The sequence below is a fragment of the Fukomys damarensis genome, unplaced genomic scaffold (genome assembly GCF_012274545.1).
Source record: "Fukomys damarensis isolate Sample0158 unplaced genomic scaffold, DMR_v1.0_HiC HiC_scaffold_9, whole genome shotgun sequence".
NCBI lineage: Eukaryota > Metazoa > Chordata > Mammalia > Rodentia > Bathyergidae > Fukomys > Fukomys damarensis.
In genome coordinates, this window is record NW_022900921.1 from 2,866,961 (window position 1) to 2,886,522 (window position 19,562).

At 35.0% G+C, this 19,562-nt stretch overlaps 1 protein-coding gene across 1 annotated transcript in view; it reads right to left on the reverse strand.

Annotated features, from left to right (window-relative positions):
- Fnip1 (folliculin interacting protein 1) overlaps positions 1-19,562 on the reverse strand; it is a 67,505-nt gene that overhangs the window by 38,686 nt on the left and 9,257 nt on the right. The window contains exons 4-11 of the mRNA XM_010639847.2: positions 16,878-16,978; positions 16,538-16,612; positions 14,692-14,783; positions 11,115-11,198; positions 9,729-9,800; positions 6,653-6,788; positions 4,576-4,777; positions 2,172-2,257 (exon numbers count right to left, since the gene is read on the reverse strand). Coding sequence (XP_010638149.1) covers positions 2,172-2,257; positions 4,576-4,777; positions 6,653-6,788; positions 9,729-9,800; positions 11,115-11,198; positions 14,692-14,783; positions 16,538-16,612; positions 16,878-16,978 — 848 coding nt within the window. The remainder of the gene's footprint in view (positions 1-2,171; positions 2,258-4,575; positions 4,778-6,652; positions 6,789-9,728; positions 9,801-11,114; positions 11,199-14,691; positions 14,784-16,537; positions 16,613-16,877; positions 16,979-19,562) is intronic.

The following is a 19,562-nucleotide window of genomic DNA, read 5'->3' on the forward strand; positions in this document are numbered from 1 at the left end:
GAAGGGAGGGCAGGGACAAGGGGAAAAGAGGGGAATCAAGACCTATTATGTAAAGGTACAGGACCCCAATGATGAATGTAACTGTATTGTATACCTAGATTGCACCAATAAACTCAATAAAAAGAAAAAAATAGAAGAAAAAAAAATTAAATTTTATAGTATTCTCTACATTTCCCCTAAACAACTGAAGTTATTATACATAAAAGGCTTTCCAACAGAGCTTTGGTACACAGAGAGGGAAGGGGGATGAAGTGGGGAAAGTAGGATAAAATAAAACAAAATTTATTTAAAAAGGAAAAAAAAAAGTTTTCCACACTACAAAGTATGGTAAATAGGGCTGAGGATTTAGCTCAGTGCTGCCAAGCTTGCCTCTCAAACACAAGGTCCTGAGTCCAATCTCCAGCATTACCCCCACAAAAAATTGTAACAAATAAAATGATTAGACATTTTCTCTTTCTCAACTAATACAAATAATTATTACACAATACTGATAAAAGTAAACTTTTTCAATTCAAAGCAAGCCCTCCTCGGTTCCCTCCATTCTTAAAAAGACATGATTACAGTAGCAGCCCTACAAAGTCATAAGCTAAAACAGTTACTCACTGGAAAATATGATGGACCAGTTCAAAAACTAATTCAGAAGATCCTTGCCTCCAAGTGACAACATAGTTGTTAATTAAAAAACATGAAGTCAGTTTTTCTAAAATTCAGTCATATAAATAAGCCTAAGTAACAAAGCTACACATTTTTAATTCTAACTCATTATTGTTGTTGGCTTTTTGAGACAAGTGTCTTGCTATGTAGTTCAGGGTGGCCTTGAAATCATTATGTAGCTCAAGCTGGTCCTGAACTCATGATGATAGTCCTGCCTCGGATTCCCAAGTGCTGAGATTATAGGTGTACCACCACACCTGGCTTATTAGTTCATTTTAACTTTACAACAAAAAAACCCCAACAAAACCTGATTCCCCATTTAGAGTAGTAAGAGCTTCATTTGCAATAAATATAATTTTTTTGCATAAGAGTCAATTTAAAGAAAAATTAAATTTACAGGGCATATATTTGAGAAAAGCACTTAAGTGGTACAGATTTGAGAAAATCATGAGGGTATGATGTGAAGGGCTAAAATTGAAATGCTGTAGGTGGTGTCTGCCAGGAAAAAAAGGGTTGCCACCGAAGTCATGTGCTTGGCTAAGAACCATACACTATTTCATTCAATTCTTAAATAATCTATTACATTATGAATTTGCATATTTTAATGATTTGTTTTGTTTGCTTTGGTTTCTAACTATGCAGTTCAGGATGGACTGGAAGTCATGTAGCCCAGACTGGCCTCGAACTTACAACAGCCCTCCTGCCTCAGCCTCCCAAGTACTAGAATTACAGGCATGTGCCACCACGTCTGGCTGAGTTTGCATGCTTTAGATTAGAAAACTAATATTTGTCACAAATGCTAAGGACTTGCCCAAGGTCACCAAGGTTAGTAAAATGGCACAGCCGAGGTTAGAACACAGACTCAAACCTCTCTGTTCTCATCCTCATCTATGTGCCATCCCATCTCTCATCTAAAGGTGAGGCTGAAGAAGACCTGAAATTAATCTCTTCACAGGAGACACAGACACACGTGCTCTACGTGCAGCATGTCTGCTGGCCATATAACGAGAAGTTACAGCAATCAGTGTGGCTTCAGGAACAAGCTATGCTGAGCAAGAAAACACTATCAGAAGAAAGAGTACTCACTGTGACCTATCAAGAGAAAGAACAAAGCAATAAAACTGTTAGGATCACTGAGCTCCTCCTGTTCCTTACATCCATATATCCTTGCTCTGTGTATCCAGGAACATCTGATGACACTTAACTAGGAGCCCAACAGAGAACAAAGCCTACTTCTGAAACAGTTATCTTATGGCCTATCTGCTTGTAGAGAAACAAAAGGTATGAAAAACCCACGCTACTGGTGGATCTCAAATGTTTTTGGATCCCAACTGCATCTGACATATAAAAGCACAGGAGTCAGGGGCCTTAGTGAAATATTAGACCCTCACATGACTATGGGATCGAGAAATTTAAAGAAGTAAATTTTAGTAGAACAAGTTAAAGAAAAGAAGTACCTTCCTTCCTCTGGACACCGTGAAACAACTCTGTATTATGGGAAACTGGAGAATATGTACCTGAATTCATTTAGGGCATCAACTATTCGATTATATGCCAAACTCCTCTGACTGGCATCGGCTGATCTCCGGCTCATTTTCATAGCCTTGAAAACAATCATTACACAGTTAATTCTTTTATGAATCACAATCAAATCATGGAAAGAAATAAAAAGCCACATATTATACAACACTACCAACAATCTAATCTAGAAAGGAATAAAAAGATAAGACAGATTTACAATAGCTTTTCCTTCTATATCTTTGGACATTAACAAGTACCAAAAAATTTACATTCTTCAACTATTACATCTATTATAATTGTCACACTGTAGAATGACAACAAAAACTGATGTTGACAGTCTCTGGGTTACCAGAAATTCCCCTTTTCTAAATACAACAAGACATAATAACAGTTTATGGTTTTACTCTTATATCTCATAGATATTGCTTCTTTTAGGACTTTCTTTTTCAAAATAATACTACAATATAAAAATTCTGCTGACAGACATCTCAAGTTATTTCTCTTATTTGCTTCTTTACAAATATATTTAAGCCAGGCATCATGGCACACCCCAGTACTTGAGAGGCTGAGGCAGGAGACTCACTACAAGTCTGAGGCCAGCCTGGGCTACAAAGAGTTCAAGCCCAGTCAAAAAAAAAAAAAAAAAAAACCTAAAAAAAAATTTAGCCCCAGTTAAAAAAACCTTAGACCAAAGAAAAAAAAAAAAAAAAAAAATCACCTAAAAATACATTTAGCCCCAGTTAAAAAAACCTTAGACCAAGAAGATAAAAAGAAGACCAGAATATGCAGGCAAAAACAAGCACTTTGCAACTTTACTTTTTGAAATAAATTTTTTATGTAATTACAAACTGAGAATCTTTAAGGAATATATTTTAAAAGTTAAGACTACTTTAGGCCAGGGATCAAGTTTCAGAAGATAACAATGAAAATTTTTGTTTTACAAAACTGTTAAGAATTAACACTCATAAATAAATGAATATTCTTTTTATGAAATTAAGGAATGGTTCTCTTTAATATTATCAGCAATATTTTAAAGTTACAGTATAGCTCTCCACAAAAATGGCACAGACTTTAAAATACTTGCAATGCTGCTCAAAAGCAAAATTCATAGCTTTTTGTTTGTTTCATAGCTTTTATTAAAGAATCAAAAAGAGTAGTTTAAAAGCTGCCCCGTCTCGCAAGCACAAGGACATGAGTTCAATCCCTGATACAGGGGTGAAAAAAAAAAACCTGCTGCTAAAAGTTAACTTCTTTGGATGGCCCAGTGTTTTCCACATTTTATCATTAACTTTTTTTTTTTTTTGGTACTGGGGATCAAACTTGGGTCCTTGCGCTTGAGAGGCAGGCAGCAGAACCAATTATCATTAATTTCTATAGAACTTTTTAAATTAAGTTTTCACTCATGTAAAAGCATTCATTTTTATGTCAGCATTAATAAAAAATTTAAAATGTCAGCTTTAATAAAAAAATGAGTATTAAACTTGAACAAATATCCAGAAAACTGTATTAACATACACTTCAAGGTTAGACAGTGGTCAAAGCACTACTAAAACATGAAAACACTTAAAAAGCAATCTTTAAATGAATTCTACAAAGTGCCTCTAAAGTTTGATAAAAGCTTTAAATATTAAAAAAAAAAGCTTTAAATATTTATCCAAATAATTCAAAATGTTTCAGTCATAAGAAACATGGGTGGCGACTCTGGCATCAACACACTACAAAATAAGACGGCAGCCAACTGAAAAAATATGATCAGTGTTTCACTTAAGATAAATGCAAATAAGTGCCGGGGATTTAGCTCAGTGGCTCTGGCAAGCGCAAGGGCCTAAATTCAATCCCTGGTATCAAAAAAAAAAAAAAAAAAAAAAAACCCACAAGATAAATGCAAATGGTTTCCCTTGGTGTGCTAAGGACATCAATTTTTTTGCTGTTGTGCTATGTCCAATTTTCAAAGCTTTATGTTTAAAATATCACACATATCCTTCAAGATAAAATCTAAAATGTAACCTTTTCCCCCAAAAAAATTGTTTTTATTTCTTCTAAACTCTGCCTGTTCTTAAGCTCTATTTCGTATTTCAAGTAATCCTTTAATATCATGTATGTTTATTTGTTTATTTGCCACCCCATGAAATCAGGAGTGCTGTTTTTTTTCTCTTCGGTTGCTAGAACACTCCTGTTACACTACAGGTCCAAAAACTTTAATTTCTGAATAAACAGACTTAGATTTTTTATTAGACAACAAGCTCTTTGAAGAAGGCTGAATCTATATGCATCTTCCAGATTACATGTAAGGCACTGTCACTGTGGCTGTTAATTCTTCTGCCGAATGAACAAACACGATGCTCAATCAGAATAAAATACAAAGAAAAACAATCTAAACATATGAATAACTATGCTTACCTGTTCTATTGCACTCTTTAATTTGTTCACATGGCTTTCAAAGAGAGGAAAATGTGAAAAAAAGAATTCGTTAAATTTGTTATTTTCATCTTCATCTTTGGATAATGAAAAGATTACTCCAATTGCAATCTTCTTTTTTCGTACAATTCCTGGGTTAGGGCCACAGCTTTCATCTGACAGATTAAAGCTTTCTTCTACAGACCTTAAAAATAAACGATTTTTAAAATTTAAAAATATAAAAGTAAATAAATTCTCACTTCAATCTCCTTCCTAATTAAATATAGGCAAGCTAAAGCTAAAGGTCTTTTTCTGTTTCATCAAATACATCTAAATTTTGCTATCAAATGTATCTCTTTGTGAAATCTACTTAGTATTCTTACTTGCTCATGCGATTAGTCAGATTATAAATAGAAGTTGTTAAAGAAGATAATCCAAATTCATAAGCTAAAAATGCTTATATTATACTGTTTTCAGATGACTATGGTACAATCTATTCAATGTTTTAGGATCAACTTGTCTCTCCTTTGGAGTACATAATTAAAATAAAAAATGAAGGAATAAAGTCATTTAATGAGGAAACACTAATCTACAGGTGTACTTAATGTATACTAACTCCTGGGCTACATAGTGAGTTTAGGGGCAGCATGAATTACAAAGTGAGAACCTGTCTCAAAAAACAAAAACAAACCGAACAAAAGAATAATGTCAAAATAGAAATATGAAAAATGTGAATGTCAAAATGTGGTATACAGTTAAAGATCTAAACATAAAGCTCTTATAAAAGAAAAGCAGCATAAAAGTTTCATGACATTGGATTTGGCAAAAATGTCTTGGACGTAACACAAAAAAAACCACAAGTTAAAAAAAAAGGAAACAGAACTACCTAAAAATGAAAAACTGGGCTGGGATTTAGCTCAGTGATTCCACTGCCTGCTTTGCAAGCACAAGGTCCCGAGTTTGATCCCCAGTACCAACAAATAAAGAAATCAATAAAAATGAAAAATTTTAGTACATTAAAGGATACCATCACCAGAATGAAAGGCAATCCATAGAAGAAATTATCTATAAATCTTGTAATTGGTGAGGTATTAATATTCAAAATCTATAAAGAAATCACTTACAAATCAATAACAAAATAGACTTGATTTAGAGAATGGTCAAAGGACTTGAATAGACATTTCCAAGAAAATGGTGTACAAATGACCAATAAGCATGTGAAAAGATGCTCGGTACCAGTATAATCACCAGGCAATGCAAACTAAAATCACTTCACATCCATTAGGATGGCCCTATAAAGAAGTGGGTGGTGATGACTGAGAGTGAAACTCAATGGTAAATCACCTGACTAGCATGTATGAAGTCTTGGGCTCAATTCCCAGGATCACAAACCCAACCAACCAAGCCGCACACTCAGAAAATAAAACACATTGTTTGAGAGAGAAATCACCACATGGCCCAGCAGTTCCATTTCTGGTATTTAAAAAAATTGGACGCAAGGACTCAAACAAGTATTTGTAATCCCATACTCATAGCATTATGGACGACAGCCAAAAGGTGGAAACAACCTAGTCCACCCACAGATGAATGGATACATAAAATGTTCTTCCAAAAGAATGTAATTTTGCCATAAAAAGAAATTAATTTCTGACATGTATTATAATATGGATGAACCTTGAAGACATTAAACTAAGTGAAATAAGCCAGATATAAAAGAACACTTATATAACGTATCTACAGAATTCAAATTCATGGAAAAGGCACACAGTTACAAGGGCAAGAAGAGGGAGGAGTGGGGAGTTACTATTTAACAGGTACAAAGTTTCAGTTTGAGAAGATGAAAAAGTACATGCATTAGACAGTGATGAAGGTGTGAAGGTACTTAATGTCACTAATCTGCACACCTAAAAATGACTAAAACAGTAAATTGTTTTTATGTAACTCACCACAACTAAAAAATGTGGTACAATTTTAAAAGTTTTCAGTTCCAGGCTTAAAATGTTCAAAAATGTAAGCTCAGGCTCTATAAAAACTCAGTGGGTTTAAGGAACTACTCAATCTTGTGAAAATTCCAACTTACCATCTAGGAAATACCCCATTTTCCAAACTTGTGGTCTGGCTGCGTCGCCAACGTCGCTGGTAACTGCTGGCACAACTTCGGGTAAGTGAAGAGTTTGGGGAAGGAAACGGGGTAATAAGCAAGCTGCTGAGAGATGCTGTTAAGTTAGAAGAACAGTATATATGTAAGTCAATAGTGACTACAGATAATGACAAATTTCTTTTTAAAAAATGTTATGAATACAGGAACCTAACAACCTCAATAAATGAAAACACTCTATGTCATCATCCAGGCATGGTGGCGCATGTCTGTAATCCCAGCGTACCTGCATCCTTAGCACTCGGGAGGCTGAGACAGGAGAACCACTGCAAGTTAGAGGCCACGCTGGGCTACAAAGTGAGTTCAGAGCCTGCCTAAACTACAAAGGGTCTCATAAACTACAAGAGCTAGTCATGAACTACAAACTGTCTCATAAAACAAACAAAAACCACTTTATGCCATAACATGAGCTAAGACAAATAATATCAACAAGTATGAGAAAAGGGATAGGGGAATGGCAGGAGGGGAAGGGAAAGGAAAAGGGATTAAAAGAAAAAGAACCAGGCTGTACTATGTACATGTAACTACTCCCAAGTTGACTGTGAACCTCATGAATTGCAAACATCTATGAACAAAATTTTTAAATTAGAAAAAGTGTTAAGAGTAACATGACTTGAATTTTTCTTTTTGCTTAATGAGCCTTTCCTCTAAAATTTCCATTTGAAAAATTCTTGGAGCAAGGTCTTGGAGGAAAAAGTCATATATGAATAGTGCATTGGAAAGTGGCACTGAGACAATCTTCTTTTAGTTTTCCTCCTTTAATCATGGAGAAAAGAAATGCTATTTTCCAACAAGGTATTGACTCTTCAGGTACTGCACTATAGCCCAACTTAGTACTGAGTCCCTTTATTCCTTAAAGGAAATCCAATACTGTACACACGATACAGCAGATGGATTTTCTGAAGGAAAAAAAAAAACACATACACAACTATTTTTGAAAGTAGTGAATGGCATTTATTTTATTTATTTTTTATTTTTTGGTACAGGGGATCAAACTTGGGACCTTGCGCTTGTGAGGCAGGTGGTGGAACCACTGAGCTAAAATCCCTGGCCCATGAATGGCATTTAAACAGGACAACTATAAGTTCTCACGGATCACTTACGCACACGCAGTCCAGCCAAGCACCTATTTAAAAAAGATAATGACCGACCATATTCCTAAGATATTAAAAAAAAAGTATACCCCCTATAGATTGTTCTCTGGATCACTCTGAGGCAACACACTCTAGTAGATTCTACTCTAATTACACTGCTGCAATCCCGACTATAGGGACTGATTACTCCTCCCCAAAGCCCTTCCATGAAATTTGTAAGATTTTCTGCCTAAGATGTTGGAAGCTACAAGCCTTTATTCTTCTCTGGGCTAGGGATCTTCACCTTCTCCCCCAGGGACCTAAGCTATGCTATTATTGGGCTTGCTTTTGTTTGGCAATATTAGATTTCCATTTTAATCAGGACATGATAAAAATTAAATATAAAAGTATTATAATCTATAAAAAGATACATGCCAGATAATAATAAAAACTAAGATACTGTATGAAGGTCCATTCATTTGAATTCTCAAAAATTTAATGATAGAGGGTAACACACTATGTGGGGCATTACATTTTTTATTTTGCTTTGTTTCTCATATAGAGATGCTTCTCTAGGCTAAATTCGCCTAGGGGAAAGTTCAAGCATGCGAAGAAATTTTTTGAAATTTCTCCATGCTATTATAATGCACACCTAGGGGTTACAATAAATACATGCTAAGGTTAAATTTACCATTTATACTAAAACTGGATTATAAGCAATTTAGGTAGCAGAGCCCTATATGTGACGCAACAATGTGATGTGATGTGGATAACTACAGTGAAATAAATTTACCATATCCAGTAATATTTCAAACCTAACACTGACCCTACTTTCATTTAATGCTAATCTGTAGGCCCATCAAACACTTGATTTTAGCTAAAATGCCTTTTTCTATGCCTTCACTTGAATAACTCCTATTTATTTTTCAAGATTCAATTAAAGCATCACTTCTCTGTGAAGGATGGGCGGCACACTGTTCCTTGCCTTTTCTTGAACCTTTTTGCACAGATTTATCACTGAACACATTATAAACTATAACAAGTGATTTTTCTGTTCTCCTAGAAGACTGTGCTTCTGTCCTGAAGGAGAGATTCTGGGCTTTGTTTCTTGTATGGTTTTCTTTTTTAAATACACAACATGTTTCAGTAAATGTTATTAGAAGTACAAATTTTAAAAGGGTCCATACTTGAAAGGAATATGTATAACATTGGTATATAATGCCTAAGATTTTCTGGGCAAGAAAACAATCTGAAAATTTACACTCTAGTTAGCAGCAAGATATAAACTAATGTGATTTTTCTGCTATGATTTCTAAGCAGTCTCCTGAGCAATGCTGATTTTCATATACTGGTTAAGCCTAGGAGATCAAGCATTCATTCATGCTCTACAGTGGTACCTCAGTTCACAAACTTAAGTTCTTTCCATGACTCTGGTCACAAACCACATTGGATGAGAACTAAATCAAATTCATTGGTTAGGCTTAATGCTGACCGTATGGGGGAAATCTGATTCGGTTCTTATCCACTTCAGTTTGCAACCACAACTGTGCAAAGAGCTAAACTCATGAGCCAAGTGTACTCCACTAGCCATACTTAACAGTGAATACGAAAAATGTTAAATTTTCTTTTGTTTTGTTTGTTGAGACTAGGTCTAGCTATGTATTGTAAAACAGGCTGACCTCCAACTCACTGACCCTCCTGCCTCAGCCTCCCAAATGCTAGGATTACAGGCATGTGGCATCATTCTTTTCCCAAAAACTCTGAAGAGATGTCTACTCTTTCCACAATTCCCTTATATGGCAAAAATCAAGATGAACATAGGGTAAACAGAGAATCAGATAGTAAAAGAAGGGATGAAGAGAAAATTAGTATCACCTAGCATCAGTAGCATATAAAATGCCAGTAATACATGAACTTGAAATTACCAGAACGTGCTATGCCACTGTCTCTGTCCTCATTCAGTTCTCTTCCAGGCATGTCCATTGGGTTGCTGTGAACTGCAAATGAGTACAACACTGTCAGTTACAAAATATATTCCTATTCAGGCAAATATGGCTCCTCTTAAGTAGCAAACTAAATCATGCTCATCACATTGCATTCGTTCATTTTTCAAGCATGGTGCTAACCCAACACCAAGAGCTATTACTCAGTTGAACAAGCTTTGAGATCTGAAGATTGATATATACTATGAAAATATCTATGATAAAATATTTAAAGAAGCCAGAAGTACGTAATATTCATATTTAGAAGTATATTCAATAACAGGAAGCTACAACATGCTATTAAATTAAAAAAGCAAGCAAATGAATGTTGGTTGCTGGTCTAAGCGATGGGCATATCACAATGCATTCTACTACTTGTCTATATTGAATATATAGATAAAAACATAATAAATTTTAAAATTCATAATAAAAAGTTTGAGAATTGTTTTGAATAATATACCACTTTTGTTCTTAGCAGCCGGAGGCACTGTGGGAGGCCTGAGTTCAAACTCCAACACTACCAGAGAAAAAAGTGTACACCTGGGGAACAAGGTGGCTAACACATTTTTTGCCTTTTTTTCCACTTTCCTAATTTTTTATGATAAATGTGTTGCTCATATCTCATATTTACAGGGAAAGTAAAAATTAAAAGTAAAAGCTAAACTGATACCAACCTGAGAAAAATAATCAGTATGTCTGCACACATCCTGAAAATTTACACCTGAAGCTTATAATGATAGGTTATGAGGCATGAAATTTGGAAAAATACAGAATAGAATCAGCATCCAGGATGTGTAACTATGTGTAACTCTGTAATCAATTTAATAATATAAACAATTACATATGCTTTTAATGGGACATTGTAATGGTGCTTGTTCATCTAAATCTTAGCTCCAAGAAAAATCGTGTTTATGAAATAGTGTAGATCAGAAATTTTACAATATGATAGAATATTTTCTGCAATTGGTGAACTGTGGTACAAAAGCTACTGAGCCATGGAAACAAGATAGGGTCATAATAAAATTCCAAGTATTATAAGAAATAATGGTCATAATGGTCAATAACTTTATTCTAAAGTTGAAATCATTATGACATAAAGACAAAAGAAACAAATGGAAATTTTTTTTTTTTAATTCTGATAACTCGGTTTGTGGAAACTTGAGGAACATATTCAGTAGAAAGGAATTAAGTTCTGGTATTTCCTAAGTAATGATTCTTAATTACAACCTCCCCAAGTGCATTCACCTACTTTCTTGTTTCCACAGCTTAACTACGAATTCTAGCTGCTAGGGCACACCAACTAGTCTACCCACAGAGCACATCGCAAACCTGCAAAGAAAGAGGCGCTCCTGATCAGGCGGAGCGGACCCTGCTCAGAGAACGCCCGCCTGGGGCTGCAGAACTGTGAAAGACCTACATGGTGAAAATGTAAAATACACATGAAAGAGGGCTGTTAGAGAAGCCATAATGCGTGAGGAGAAAAAAGTGAGGCAAGGTAGCACAAGAGCAGACCAACAGATATGGATGGAAACTTTTAACCTAAATAAAACGTAATTCAAATTGGCTTTCCCTTTTGAAAAAAAGTCCTTTTTAGTCATGGTTTATATAAACAACAATTTCATACCTATTTACACTTCTGTTTCACAAGGCAAAAATTATATTAAATGTCCAATCCTTTCTAATGTAAAACAATGCTTTTAAAGAAAAAAACATAGTAATGATATCGACTTAATTTGGCATGTGCCAAGTACATTTCTTTTAAAAAGTCATTTCAGATTACAATAATCTCCTATAATTGTAGTAAGGAAAACACCATCTTACTGTATGTAGCAAAAAGAACAAAGAGCAAATACAGAAAAGGATCTTACTGGAAAGTAAGCCAAAAATTGTTTTTTCTAACCTAAGTATATAAAGCTACAAAGTTATGGAAGAAATCAATGTTCCTAGACCAAGAGTCAGCCACTACATAAGCACACATCCTTAGTAATGTAGCTCATCAGGGCCAGACTCCCAAGTGTCCCCAAAAGGTGGACACACACTTGACCAAGAGAAAACCATAATAGTCTGAAGATCCAAAATGGACATTATAGCTTGGAGGCACCCAAATGGGTTGGTTACCTGTTAGATATGTTTAATTAAGACAGTCTAAATAGCCATGTAGGAGTTTTACCTAGGACTATAGGAAGCTGTTTTATTAGTGACAACTGTATTTCTCAAATTCCTAAGACACTATGTTTTTCTTTAACAAGTATTTATAGAATCATAGTGCATGTGCAGCAGTCCTTCCATGTCTTGGTGGTCAGCTCTTTCTAGTATTCCCAAGGTTTTTCAAAACTTTATCAAGCCCTTTAAATTCCTTTCTCACCCACTTCATGTTTATTTTCAGCACGACTTGTTTCTTACAATATGCATGCGCATGTGTGTGTACACACAAAAAAAATTCAAGGTGGACTCTCTCCTTCCCCTACCACTCTGCCCCCAAATTTGCTCAAATTTTCACGCATCTTTGCCTCCCGCGACTAACAGGTAACATTATTTACCTCTTTTGATGTGCTACACACATGATTAGGAATGCTGGCACAGGTGTCTTCCTACCTACCACAGCTAATTCTAAGTCAGCTAAGATCCCAAAGCCCCATTCCCCTTCAAAAACCTCTCTCTACTCTTTTTATCTCCCTTATAACTTTCCTTTTTATCAGTAAATAAACACAGTCCATTTTCTCCTCATATATCTAAAACCTACAATTCACCAGTTCTCAAATGTGTTCTGATGCCTGAGATTTCTTACAACCCCTTTAAGGGGGGATTTGTAAGGTTTTCTATTTTGTTATTACCTATCTATAAGAGGCAGAATTTTCTTGACACATTTTAATCCCATTTGCTCAACCAAATCTCTTCTCACTGCTCACTGAAATTAGAATATTTTTTGCACTTACAAACTGTATCTGATCACGCTGTTGTATCTTAAAAGTCATCCTGTAGTGGCCTTGAGAATGTACCTGACTACAAGAAATACAATTGTCCAAGAAAGAACCCAAGGGCTTGCGTTCTGAAATCCATCATCACATTTGCAAGGATACATAGCCAGAAGGTTGCTCTAAACCAGTGATGGCAAACCTTTTAGACACAATTGTTCAAACTGCAAATCAAAACTCACTTATTTACCACAAACTGCCAACACTACACTTAAACCTGAATGTTGAGCTTTTACTTAAAAAAAAAAAATTCATATATTAACATCTTTTGTCTTAAAAGAAAAACAACATGCATGCCATAGGTTCACCACCACTGCTCTAAGAGAATGACTAAACTCTGCAGGCATACACTAGGCCCATTTTTTAGGAGACTGACAACCAAATCTAACTCAGAGACTTCCTAATAGCCTTGCTGTATCTTCCTTCCTTGAACTGTATTGGCAAGCTGGGATCTTTTCAGTCAATAAACTTCTATCCCTCTCTCCTTCACTCAAGGTCAGTTTCACAACTGAATCTATGGCTTGCTCAGCCTTTCCAGGTCTCTCATTTTCTTTCTCATAGTCATTTCCCCCAGTAACAGCCTTGCAAGTTTAACCTGTTAAAAAACAAAACAAAACAAAGAAACACAGGTAACAATGTAAACTAGCATGCTTGAGGCCTTGGGTTCAATAGCCAGGATTTTAATTAAGTGTGCTGCACATTGAAAATATTGAATTATAAAGAAAAAAGATCTAGTTATTTCATTTATTCATTAAAATTTTCAGTTTATAACAAAATCAATAATCATGTCTAACATTATTATTAAATCCATATAGGTGCTTAATAGTTCATTTATTAAACTAGAATTATTGAAACTAAAATTTATTGAGCAAAAATCTTACACTGATCAAAAAAAGAAAATTTTTTCTATTAATAAATATAAAAGTGTATCTATTAAATTAAGTACAAAATAAAGAATAAAAGAAGTATTCATACTATCAAAATGTTTCCATTCCCTGAATTATCAGTATTGGATATATGGTTAGCAGCAATTTAGTTGAGCTTTCTAGGACAAATGACCAGAAATTTCAGAAATAGTTTGTCATTTTAAAATGCTTAACTTACATAACAGTAATAGTAGTAGCTAACCAAATTACAAAATAATTCTAATAAATCTTTTAAGGAACATCAAATTTGAGTATTTGGTCATATAAATTACAGGTCACAAAAACAAGTATCATTTTAAAATGACTTTTATGGTTAAGGAAGAGAGAAGAAATAAGGTGCAGCATTAGTCTTCCTCAGCTAGAATATCTGACAGCTAATAAGGGCTTCTCGTGTCAATGACAGCTCCTTTCAAAGATGCATCAGAAGCCTGGGGATGTAGCTGAGTGGTGCCCTCGCCTGCCTGGCAAGGGCAAAGTCCTGAGTTCAATCCCCAGTTTAGGGCAGGGGTGAGGGGAGTTATGCAACATTTAAAATTTTACAAATAAATATATTTAGCAGTGGGGCCAGGGATTTAGCTCAGTGGTTCCACCATCTGCCTTGCAAGTGCAGTGTTCGATCTCCCGTACCAAAAATAAAAAATAAATATATAGAGAGAGAGAGTGAGAGAGAAAAAGAGAGAGATAAATATATATAGATATATATATATCTAGCAGTGCTCTTTTTCAGATACAAAATATAGGTTCTAACATAAGAAAAATATGTTTTCCAAATAATATAAATGCATTTACCACTTACATTATTTAAAATTCTTTGGCCATCTATAAGAGATCTACATGATTAAGAAATAAATTAAATTTCTGTTAAACATAAAATCAAGAGAACGAGGGCCAGGGATTTAGCTCAGCAGTGCTGTGCCTACCTCATAAGTGCAAGGTCCCGAGTTCAATCCCCAGTACCAGGGTGAAGGGGTGGGGTGCGATATTAAAATCAAGAGAACCATTTACCTATATTTCCAAGCAGTCCATTAATAACTGTGTTATTATCGGCCTTTAATGTACTGTTGTCCTGGTTGATGAATTCAAGACTGTCTTGCAGTCTATGGAAAAAAGAAAAAAAACTTTTCAAATTCATTATATGCTTTAATAGCAACTCTACACATCTCAATGATTTTTAAGGGTAAAACACTTTATAAGTTTTGTTTCCCTTTTAGCACTATAATATATATGATAACTAATCTTTCAAACAGAGATTGGCAAACTAAGCTTAAGGGCCAAATTCATTCTGTCCTCTCTTTCGGGTAAATATAACGTTACAGGAACACAGCCACACCCATTTATTTATGTGTTGTTTATGGTTACTTTAATGCTACAATAGTAGGATTGAGAAATACCGGCACAAGTAGTTCATAAAGTGAAAAATATTTACTATTTGGCCCTTTACAGAAAAAAACTGCTGACTCTGATTTACATTTGAAAATATGTCCTAAACATCTGAGAGGGCTGGGGAAGAAAAGAAGAGAAAGAAGGTGCAGGCAGAGGTACAAGAGGAGGTGGAGCAAAGGCAGCAATTAAATAACCAAAACTGTCTTCAGTCCACATTAAAAATGGCCTATACTCTTTTAGTAAATCCTTCAGAACACCAAAAACAAAATTACTTTATCTTTTAGTTCAAAGTATCCTTTCTATAAATTCTAGGAATTATCATTTAAAACATAGAAAAGATGAAATAACTGAGGTGATTTAAAGCTAAAATCAGCAGGGCACACTGTCACATGCCTGTAATTTCAGCGCTCAGGGAGGCTGAGGCAGGAGGATTCCAAGTTCAAATCCCTGCCTGGACAATTTATCAAGACCTTGGAGGAGGAGACAAGAGGGGAGAGGGAAAGTAGGGGAGGGGGAAAAAGAAAAAGAACAGGAAAAGCAAAGAAATGAAATGAAACAAAACAAAAGGGGGTGAGGACATGGCTAAGTACTACAGTGTCCTGCCTCAATCTCCTACTAAGAGAGGAAAAAGAAAGCTAATATCAGTGTTATGTAATTTCTACTTTAGTATTAAACTTAAAAATCAACATTTTTTGCATTAAGGTTTATTTAAAGTAGTCACAATATTTTGAAGAATAGCCCCCCTTTTCTTGCTTTCTGAAAGAAAAGTAAAAGAGAGCTATAGATATTAGAAACTTAGCTAATGAAACTACTCAAACCACAAGTCTTTTAAAGTCATTTACAACAAATGAAAGCTCAAGAAAACCTAGAGCCAGTTTCTTGCTGCTTCCTGCTTCTTGTGACTTTGTATTACCCCTGGGACTTGAGCTAGCCAGGGAGCCCCATTGTTATTTGGCACCTACAAAAACTGCCTCTGGCATCTGCTACCACCTGATTCTATACTTCATTTACTTGTTTCTGGAACAAGTCCCATTATCCTGACTCCATTCTTAACTTTGTTTCAGCTTCACTATTCTAATCTTGACATTACCAGCTTACAATATTGCTGGGGCTATTGTTATATATGATACCGTAGACTATGTATAATAGCCATATAAATAACCCGTCACTACTGTCTGCAGAAGACCGGAAAACTGAAGAGCAAAGGCACAAAATTGCAAAACTGAAAATCAGCATGTTTACCAAAGAGGGAAATATACTCAACATTTTGCTTCTAGATACTCTTTCTAGCAAATTATAGAAACAGAAACTACAACTCAAGTGAGGAGGATGCAATCTAGCCTCCACAAATGTCCAAGCTTGGAGAAGATAGAAAATGTATGAGCTGTAATTCAAAAAGCATTTTAAAAGATTTTCATTCCCAGTACCTTTAAATAATCAATCTCCTTCTACAGCCATAAGCACTTACGTATTAAGACTTCCACAGATGCTGCTGCCAGTCCTTGCAGTAAAGACTTTGCTGAGCATGAGCTGTGGAGGGGAACTATGAAAAAAATACACAGTCAGAAACACAGCAAAACTAAAACTCAATGAATGGCTTTATACTGATTTACCGTAAATAAAAACTTGTAAGTCACATTGATCTCATAACATAGTCCCAAAGCCATGAGGTCTCACTGAGGCCATGAAACATAAACTTAGTGACAAGCTCAATGTGAGTGCCGAATTCTAAGTGATGAAATCTCTCATCTTCAAAAACACTATCTAAAATTAGATACACTTTTTAAAAAAATCAGAAACCCCCTCACCGGATCTGATGAATTTTTAAGGTGGATCCTTTGTAGCTCATGGCTACTGAGCCAAACATCATCTCTCCAAGCATATTGGCATCAGAAGAGCACCGAGAACCCTGGACGATAAACAAAATATTAGTAAAATTGTAGAATTTAAAACTGTGACTATTCAAATCATGATTTTTATCTTCTAAATACCTGTTATAGTTGTTCTATGCTGAAGGTTTTAATTGTACATGTATATATTATTCTGCAACTTGACTTTCCTCATTTCATATCTTATACATCCACCTATATCATTAAATAAAGATTTAACTCATTTCCTTTAAAAGCCACACAGCATTTTACTACAGGTGAATACCACAATCTATCAGGCTAGTTCCCTTAAATGATGGCCACTTAGGTCATTCCCAGATTTTTGCTACTACAAATAATTCTCAAATCACCATTTGTAAACCATGTCTTATGCATATGAAACATTTCTCCAGCTGGGCTGGTGGCACATGCCTGTAATCACAGAAGTTAGAAGGAAGGCCTAGACAAGAAGATTGCTGTGAGTTTGAGGCCAACCTAGACTACACAGTGAGTTCAAGGTTAACATGAATTACACAGTGAGGTCTCATCTAAAAAAAAAAATTCTCCAGGAGATCAAAGTATAATTCACTGAACAGGTAAAATAATTTTCACTCTTTCTGTTATGCAGAAAAGCATCCACAAATGAGGCAGCTTATATCTGTTTTTTTCAAACTCATCTGTGATCTACAGATTCAATGCAATCCCTACCAAAATCCTAATGATACGTTTTACAAATATAGAAAAAAATATCCTAAAATTCATCAGGATCCATAAAAGCCCACGAATAGCCAAACAATCTTGACATGGAACAAAATTAGAAGCATCACATTTTCAGATTTCAAACAAAGTGACAGTTATCTAAACACTATAGTACTGGCATACAGACAGACATACAGAACAGTGAAAAACAGTGACCCAGAAATAAATCCACACCTATGCAATTTATTTTCAACAAAGGTGTCAACACTATACAACAGGGGCCAGGGATTTAGCTCAGTGGTTCCTCCACCTGCCTCACAAGTGCAAGGACCTGAGTTCGATCCCCGATACCAAAACAAAATAAAAAGATAAAGACTATGCAGCAGGAAAAGGATAATCTTTTAAAGAAATGCTGCTGGGATAACTGTATATTCATATGCAAAAGAATAAAACCGGACCCTTCCATCTAAACAAAAATCAGCTTACACTGAATTAAATAGTTAAACATTAGATCACAGAAGAAAAGCTTTGACATTAAATCTTGGCAATGATTTCATGGATATGATACCATAAGCAAAGGCAAGAAAAGCAAAAGTAGGCAAGTGGGATGACACTGAACTAAAAAGTTTTGCACAGCAAAGGAAACAAGAGCGTGAGAATGCAACCTATGGAGTGAGAGAAAATTTTTATAAATATCTGTTAAGAAGTCAGTCGCCAAAATATACAAGGAATTCATACAACATTACAGTTAAAAATAAATAACCCAATTTAAGAAAAGGATAAAGACTTGAATAGACATTTCTCTAAACAAGACATACCATTAACTATCAGTTAAATATTTAAAATGTTCAACATTTCTAATTATCAGGGAGATGAAGTCAACACCACAATGAGAGGTAATAATTCACACATGTCAGGTTGGGTATGACAAAAAATACAGAAAGATAACAAGTGTAGGTAGGCAAGGATGTAAAGAACCTGGAACATCCTTCTGCATCCTTCTGGTGGGAATGCAAGATGTTGTAGCTGGTCTAGAAAACAGTATAGCAATTCCTCAAAAAATTAAACACACAACCATGTCATCCAGAAATCCCATTTGAGTATTTATCCAGAAAAATTTAAATCAGGATATTACCACTCTCATGTTCATTGCAGAACTATTCACAATAACCAAGATGTGTCAGTAAAGTGAAATGTTCATCAATAGATGATTGGACAAAGAAAATGTGGTATATACCTATAAAGGAATATTCCTTCCAAAAAAGAAAACAAAGTTCTTCAATAAGCAACAACGTAGATGAATTTTAAGGAGAGCATGCTACATAAAATGAGCTAGTCACAGTCAACTTCACAGAATTAAAGAGTGGAATGGTGGCTACCAGGGGTTGAAGAGAGGGGGAAATCAATTATTAAACGATTATTTAAAGCATTAAATTTCAGTCAAATTTGAGTAAGCTGTAGAGATGCACCATACAAAACTTGTAATTAGTTATCAATAACATACACTCAGAAATTTAAGAGGGTAGATCTTATACTGTGTTTCCAACACAACTTTTCTTTAAAAAAAAAAAAAAAATTGAAGCAGTAGAATGTCTTATTTCAAAGAACTCAATCAAAAGCTATTTTCTTCTTTTTGATTCTTAAATTGTCCTCAAAGGAGTCAGAAAACAGTGAAAATGTGAATTAACCAATTTCATTACTATTTATAAACCATGACAAATAACTATTCTATCTATTCTTTACTTAATTTTTTTGAAATCCAATTTGTTTCAAGGGCATCAACATGTCCAACCGAAAAGATTGCATTTCACAAACCCAACTTGAAAATAGGAAATGTAAAATGATTTCTGCTGGGGCTGGGGATTTAGCTCAGTGGTTCCAGCACCTGCATTGCAAATGCAAGGACCTGAGTTCAATCCCCAGTAC